A 7,500-nucleotide genomic window follows, 5' to 3' on the forward strand; every position below is an offset into this window, starting at 1 on the left:
CACTAAATCTCCCTATTTGGACGGTGCCTACTATTGTTATTGCGCATACGTTCTGCGAATTTCCAGATACTCGGATTTCCTATCGGTAGTGCTTACTAATGCAGGGCTATTTTTGCGCGGTTTAAATTCATGCGGAGAAAGCAGAACTTAGCAAGTGCTCTTGGTATCCAAAAAGAAAATTGGGGGTAACCATTCATTTTTCAGAGATAATTAAGCTTTAATTTGGAAAGGAACGCCATACATTGCTTTGTATTTTAAAACTTTGTGCTAATCTTGTTGATCAATTATCTTTGAAAACTGCGTGGTTACCCCCGATTTTCTTTTTGGATTTTAATAACACTTGTTGAGATCTGCTTTTCCCGCATATTCATAAAACCGCGCAAAAATACCTTTGAATTAGTAGGCACCGTCCTTAAATCAACCCTATCAACTGGCTGTGGTATCACATTTCCAAGAAAACTGTGGCAGAGGTGTCTATTGGAAAACGTAAAAATGTTTTAGCTGCTTTAACTCAATTAATTTAATAGTTTTATCTAGTTGCCGTTGGAACGGGTTTAACGAAATACAACACGGCCGCACCACATGCTGCAGGCAAGTGGGATTCATTTGGTTACCTTGACGATGAAAAGCACGAAAAAGACTGGGAATGAAGATTTCGCACAAGTGCGATGCTTTCACCGCTGGTTGGACAGAGGCAGGAAGGCGTTCTGCTGAAAACACCAGAAAACACAACAATAATTAAAATAGTACAGGAAAACTACATTACAGGCGATGAGCATGAATTTACCGTTTATCTGTCATATCTCGATAAAGATTTGTTGTAAAGGGCTTTTGGTTTACCTTTCTTGATGTGGGTCATATTCGACTTCTTCCTCGCCTAAGTGTTTATAAGACTTGAACCATAACCTCAAAAAAGCGATAAAAATAAGTCAATTAATTTCTTCGCTGTGATTTACGCTTGGTGTAAAGGCAGTTTTGTCCTTACACCGAAAAAATGAAACGCTTGCGAGCAAGCAGTGGTTCCTTTGGATATTTTGAAAGTATTCTAGAGACCGACATAAAGGGTTGCTCTTCTTACAAAAAAACAACACTGAAAATGTTTCTCCAAGTGTTCATTTCTTACCATTGACTAAATCCTGACAAACTTTCAATATGCGGCACGAGTTCAATATATCTTCTTTTACAGTAACTGTCTATTTTAATTATGTCCCTGGAGATTGAAAAAGAAAGAACATTACTTTGCATTTCAAGTTATGGGTGAAACGCGAGCTAATATAAAAAAAATCTTCATAAACTGAAACATTTTGTAACAGACTCAGACAGAGCCATTTATTAGAGTGTATTTCAAGATTTCGTATGCTAGTCAATCTGCACGTTAACCCTAGCAAGGGAAATAGGGCCAATGTTCTCACCCCTGTCCTCGTGTGGGCCCATTCCCAATCTCAGGGCTACCGCTCAGATGCACTACATTGGAATAAAGATGGCACTTAAACTTTAACTCTTTTAGATTTCTCTGTGAGAAATATGAATGCTACACGACCAACGATTAAAAAAACAGACCCCTTCTCTTACAACTCAAAGCCGTTCCTGTCCAGTGTTATTGAGTTACACTTCGAGTTCAGAGTTCTAGGGTGTTACTGTAGGTTACCACCCGAGAAAACGACGTTAAGTGAGATATTTATCTTATCTCACGATATTCAGTTTAATCAAGGAAAAAAAAAACGTTTTTATCTAGCGGTTTGAAGTGCAGAATACGACCCGTTTAATTGGCCAATCATAACACGTCATCTAATAAAAATCGTATTGACGGACGCTCTCTATATCATGTTTCTGATGAGATTACGGAGTACAGTGTACTAGCTTTTTCCTAGTGCGCATGCAGGGGTTTCTAGCGCAGTCGAAGATCATCATCGGCTGAAGGTCACTGAGTTTCGAAGTTAGGAGAAAAGTCTACCAGATCGGGCAAGCCTCTGGTAACCACTCTCTCTCGCCGTATGGTGGCTGCCTCACCAACCTCAGGAAGGGCTGGAGGAAGCTTACAGTCGCCTGCATAGCAGCCGGCCGACGATGATGATGACAGTGAGAAAGAGTTTTTTTCAATGATGATAATCTGAATCAACTAAAATTTGAGAATGTTTAAACGTTGTCGACCAGTCAAAGTCCATCACCTACCGCAAGCTGTAAGGAGTTGTATTTCTCCAAATCGTCTCGTGTCCAGCAAAGGTAAACGTGTTCTGCATGTACAGTTGTAACTGGTTGATTTTCATGGAAGACAAAATATCAATGAAAGAGAATATTGTTTCCTGAAAAAGAAAGTAAAGTCAGAGTCAACGAACGAAATGATGTATGAAATGAATCACATATTGAACTGCGGAAATGTAATCAAGTACGGCTATGATCCTCACAGTTATGGACGCAATTTAAGCAATTGCGCAAAGAAGCCTGAAAATTTCATAATTCTAACGGACACTTCGTTGAAGTCCTGAAATTTTCAGGCTTCTCCACGCAATTGCTTAAATTGCGTCCATAACTGCGTGAATCATAGCCTTACTTAAAGTCTGAGCGTTTGGCGAAACCAACCCTTACTTAATGGGAGATATCAGGGGATATTTACCCACAAAGGTGACCCGTTAAGATCGATGTCAGTCTTTGTTTCTTTAAGTCAATTGGGAGTGAAACCGAGCGCGTTTGAACAGAAAGGGAATATGGGAGAACAAGCAAACAATCCTCCACATAATTCCTCTGACTCTTTTAACTCATCAGTGGATAAGTGCCGTCAAAACCAATCGATTTCCCGTTTGGAAAGTTATTTATAGCAAGTTTCAATCAAGCGCCGTAAAACAAAAACCAAAGTTATTACTTTGGCCCATCAAAAAAGACGGAGACAATCCAGTGAACTAATCAAAACTCGAAGTAATTACACTTAGCCGCTACAAAGCGCGGGAAAATGTGCACGCGCGAGTCACGATTGGTTTTGGTTTCACTTCTGGCGCGAGAACTTTGAACCAATCACTGAGTGAAGTAATGCAAAACCAAAGTAATTCACTAATTACTTTCGACACTCAACTGAAAACCGCTCTATCCATTGGATAACACTGTTCACCTCTGCAGCAACTATGAGCTGATTGGGAAGAGGTTTTGTTGCTGAATATTGCATGAAAATTAATCGCCCGAAGTAGTTTCGGTAAGGTTGCTGGACGCTTAATTACAAGGGCGAAACGACTCACCAAAAAATGCTGCAAAATTCTTTTCAGATTACTTACCAAAGTTGGAATGCGGCCGGTCGATACATCCCACAGCACTCCCCTAAATTTCAAGTCTGGCCAGTCGTTTATCTTAAAACAAAGACAAAAAACGTTAAAAATTGAAACTAATTATTTATTCGGCCATTCACATACCATAATTCTGCACAAGCATTGTTTCCAGTTTCTCTTGGGACTTACAATGGTTTGAAGAGAAAATTTTAAAAAATCAAAGGTTACATGAACCACTCAGAGCTGTTTGTGTAGCATCAGCAAACGTGGGAAAACACTTTGCAGCATTGTCTACGAACGTTTGTTAAGAGTCGAAGTTAGACATGCTGCGAAACATACCAACGTTTATAATCATCAAAAAACTATATCGGCTCCGCGTATACCACGTTATAAAAGATCCACCATGGTGGAACAATTGAGAACGAGCTTCACAAAACACGTACCTGAACTTGAGGAATTCCTGAACCGTGGAAAAGTCGTAAAATCTGAAGTAGCGAGTTGACAGCATACCACAAGGCCGGTGGATCGCTGGCTGTTAAAATGGCCTGTTGAAAGTGTATATGACAAAATGTTTGGACACCAAATGCACAGCCACAATTAAGGAGTTGAATATAAAATAAACGCAATACCTTGACACTTGAAATATTAATTCTATAAGACTCTGGTGTTTGGAAAGAGTTGGGGCAAATTTGACACTCGATGCTCCCAGTGGCCATGACAGTCTGCTCCGATGCTAAAAATGAGAAAAAGCACAGGACAAGAATAATGCATGAGTTGCGACACTAACGTTCCAAAATTAGCCAGGAGTCATGTTCATAATAGCCTGGAATTATTGCTGGCCCCCATACGTCACTGACAGTTCTACACTTCTTTTTTGAAGAAGACGTCCTCTTGTAAGATCAAAGGGCATCCGCGGCAAACTCAGATATGGCATATGAAGCAATTTTACACGACACCACATTCTAATACAAAGTTTATTTGCCAAACTACCTCCAATAATTGAACACTATGTTTCTTTAGAAAAAGACCTTTTTATTTCAGTAAACCAATGAGGTTGATGGCCACACAAGTTTGAACTTACTAGGGCAGGCCTTGCAGAAAGATTCCCCCCCCCCCCCCATTCCGCTGGCCATTATATTCATACCCCTTATTGAATAAACACAGGAAAAGAGAATTGTACAACCAAATATGACGTTACCTAGCCCAACTGGCCTAAGCTCTAGTGAATAACCAACTTGTTTAAAGCTCTCCTCTAAAGTGTTCCATATTTCACAAACTTCCTGGAAACAGTCTGAAAAAGACATTCATTGTTGTCAGAGTTGATTGTGTTACCAATAGCCCACTTTTAATATATTTAAATTCAGCCCAAAACAAAAGGCATCATCTCGAGGCTCTCGGGAATAAACTCATACAAATCCTTGTATTTAGTCCCCAGAGCCTCGAGATGATGCCTTTTGTTTAGGACTGAATTTTAAGATATCGAAAGTGGGCTATTTAAACCAAACAATATGTGTCTCTATCAACAAAACAATTTGTACACTTTCTTTCCAAAGTTTCTTTTCTTTGGTTTTTCATGTTTTTTGTGTGTTAATGATGATAATAATGATTCCTTATTAAAGTGCCCCTGTGATCAAAAAATCAATTCTTATTTTTCTTTGGATTTCAAAAATTTGTTACCTTAACACTATGTGACCAAGTTAACTCTCTTTCAACTTGCTACTTCCAGGACCTTACATTTTACTTATGTTTTCTTACCAATAGTACTGAATTAATTTTGAGCTTCCATGGTAAAAGGTGTGATACTTGCTATTATTATTATTATTATCAGCAGTATGTTGTCAACTGCTGTGGTGATGAGTGAACAAAAGAAACTCCAGAAGGACATTACACTAAGCAAATAAAGGGAGGCAAAGAAAAAGCATTTGCACTATAAATGTCGAGGAAAATTTTCATGCAATGAAGAATATCATGTTCCCACCTGACTGAAGTTCCCTATAAAGCACAACAGGGAGTGATGATGTTGGAAAAAACCTGGTGCCTTTAAACTGCGTAATTTGCTGTGGGTGTGGCCAAAGAAGGAGAAATGTGGAATCAAGACATTCACTGTTGGCAGGTGGGGCCATTGCAGAAACCAACTTTGAATGAGAAGTAATGGAAGGAAATGCGGCTACTGAGCTTTTGCTAGGAAGAATTGATGAACCAGTGCTGATTTCGGAAGGAAGCGATTCTAAATATTAAAAGTGTAAACAAAACAATACTGTAAACTGTTAAGAAAACAACATGATAGCAGTTTCATTCAATATCACCAGTTACGTCATCTTTGAGGCTGCTATCAACAGAAGCAGAACCTTCATGGAACCACCACCACCCCTATAATTTAAGTGAACTTCTATTGTTTCAAGTATCTAAAGCTTGAGCTATACAGAAACATTCTCTACATATATTACGGCTGCTTAGCAGCTGGAGGTCTGTAAGAGAGCTCAAAGCTTACAGTGCCCCTAACCCCAAAATATTTTTTTCGCTCAAAGAAATCTTTGCACCTGTTTGAAACGCATTGCGGCCATTTTTTTCCTTTGTCTAACAAATCCTGCCTTTTTATAGGCTTCAAAACTTGGGAAAAACCAAGCATTTTCTGTTCACGCCCGAGCCAGAAGGGGAGTGGGTCTCTTCCTGATTTGACATCACAATCTACTTTGCATGCATGTTTACAAAGAGTTAATGCAATGTAAATCAGTTTGTGATGTCAGATCAGGAATAAACCCACTCCCCTTCTGACTCAGTTGTGAACAGAAGATGCTTGGTTTGTAGCAAGTTTTGAAGGCAGGATTTGTTACAAAAAAGGCCGCAATGCGTTTCGAACAGGTGCAAAAATTAATTTTAGCGAAAAAAATATTTTGGGGTTAGGGGCACTTTGAACCACACTATATTGCTTTTGATCAACATAAGGAGTTCTTTCTCAAGAGTAAGTCACCCAGTTCACAGAAATACACATGTGCAGTCACGCCAGAACATTGCACCTCAGAAATTTGTACACATATTATCTGATCTGGCCCGTAATCGTTTTCTGATTGGACAATATTATAAGCACAGGTTTTTTCATTGATATCATTGTAACAATTTGGCACCTTTTCTTGATAGTTTAGCACATGTTATCCTTGAAAGTACTTTCCATTTTTACCATGGAATATAGGCAAAACTCTGTTGCAAGAATCTCTGAAGGGTCATTAATAAGTTATTGCCCTCCTCAAATAAAGTTATTATATTGTACCAGCATCTGGCCCTTGCCTGGTAGAAGGGTGGGGAGGGGGGAGGGATGCTCCCCTGACCCCAACCTCTAATTACATTGGATCCCTTTAGGACGCAGCTCTATTGTTTTCAGGGTTAGGGTCCATCGTCGATCGGTTGTCTGTTTTGGTCCATTTTTTTCTGAGCCAATCCCGAGAGCTGTTGTAATAGCTGCGTACTGACCCAAAATTTCATCTTCAAGTGGTTGTATCTGGTGCATTTTACATGTAGGAGTAAATTCAGGGAGACCTCACATTAATTTGCTATCAATGAACTTTAGTAGGTGGCAGATATTTCGTTGTAGGCGGCAATTTTCCGGCACATTTTGACTGTGCTGTAGCAGTTGTGCCTTCAGTTGGTTATATTTCCCTATGGTAGCTAAGCAAAGTACTGGCTTAGGTAGAGGAACTGCACAACTTAGCTGAATATTAAAATACCTTTGTCTAAGTGTGTATTTGAACAGTTACCATTAGTAACAGGCACAGCTTTCTTTATAGGAGATGTCAGGAGCTGCATCATATGTTCAGAGGTCACTATGTCCAATGCAGTTTGGTCCTTGTAAGGACTACATTGTAACAAACAAAACACAACAAAAGTGAAATGATGAGGATGTCTTAAAATATCGACTGAAGGTGACAGCTTCTCAGTTTAAAATTTTACATTAGAAATGTGTCAGAGTGGAAGACACCAGTGAGAAGAGTAGGTTCTTTCCCCTTTCTTATCTCCCTTGACAAAAATATGTTTGAGTAACATTGTTGTTAGAGATCATGTGCTACTTTAGATGTGGTTTACTTCAAAGTCTGGAAAAAACACTGCCCAGGGACACCTCCCAGACTTTCTAGATGCCTGTTCCTAAAAAGCCCCAGTGCTTAGTAACCTCCCTATTACTATAAGGTTTCTATGCCATGATAAAACACCAGGATAAAATTACAAAGATAACAAGACACCAGAACAATTTACG

At 39.3% G+C, this 7,500-nt stretch overlaps 1 protein-coding gene across 2 annotated transcripts in view; it reads right to left on the reverse strand.

The window, feature by feature from the left end:
• Window positions 1–7,500, reverse strand: part of LOC138027879 (uncharacterized) — a 23,271-nt gene that overhangs the window by 9,266 nt on the left and 6,505 nt on the right. Inside the window, exons 6-15 of one of the 2 annotated variants that reach the window (XM_068875498.1) lie at window positions 6,977–7,104; window positions 5,233–5,481; window positions 4,453–4,545; window positions 3,884–3,987; window positions 3,698–3,799; window positions 3,264–3,335; window positions 2,173–2,303; window positions 1,124–1,210; window positions 841–906; window positions 615–707 (exon numbers count right to left, since the gene is read on the reverse strand). In XM_068875498.1, the coding sequence (XP_068731599.1) occupies window positions 615–707; window positions 841–906; window positions 1,124–1,210; window positions 2,173–2,303; window positions 3,264–3,335; window positions 3,698–3,799; window positions 3,884–3,987; window positions 4,453–4,545; window positions 5,233–5,481; window positions 6,977–7,104 (1,125 nt within the window). Of the gene's footprint in view, window positions 1–614; window positions 711–840; window positions 907–1,123; window positions 1,211–2,172; window positions 2,304–3,263; window positions 3,336–3,697; window positions 3,800–3,883; window positions 3,988–4,452; window positions 4,546–5,232; window positions 5,482–6,976; window positions 7,105–7,500 lie in introns of both variants that reach the window. The other variant, XM_068875497.1, reaches the window with a different exon arrangement.

Source organism: Montipora capricornis, chromosome 12, assembly GCF_036669925.1.
Source record: "Montipora capricornis isolate CH-2021 chromosome 12, ASM3666992v2, whole genome shotgun sequence".
In the NCBI taxonomy this organism is placed as follows: Eukaryota; Metazoa; Cnidaria; class Anthozoa; order Scleractinia; family Acroporidae; genus Montipora; species Montipora capricornis.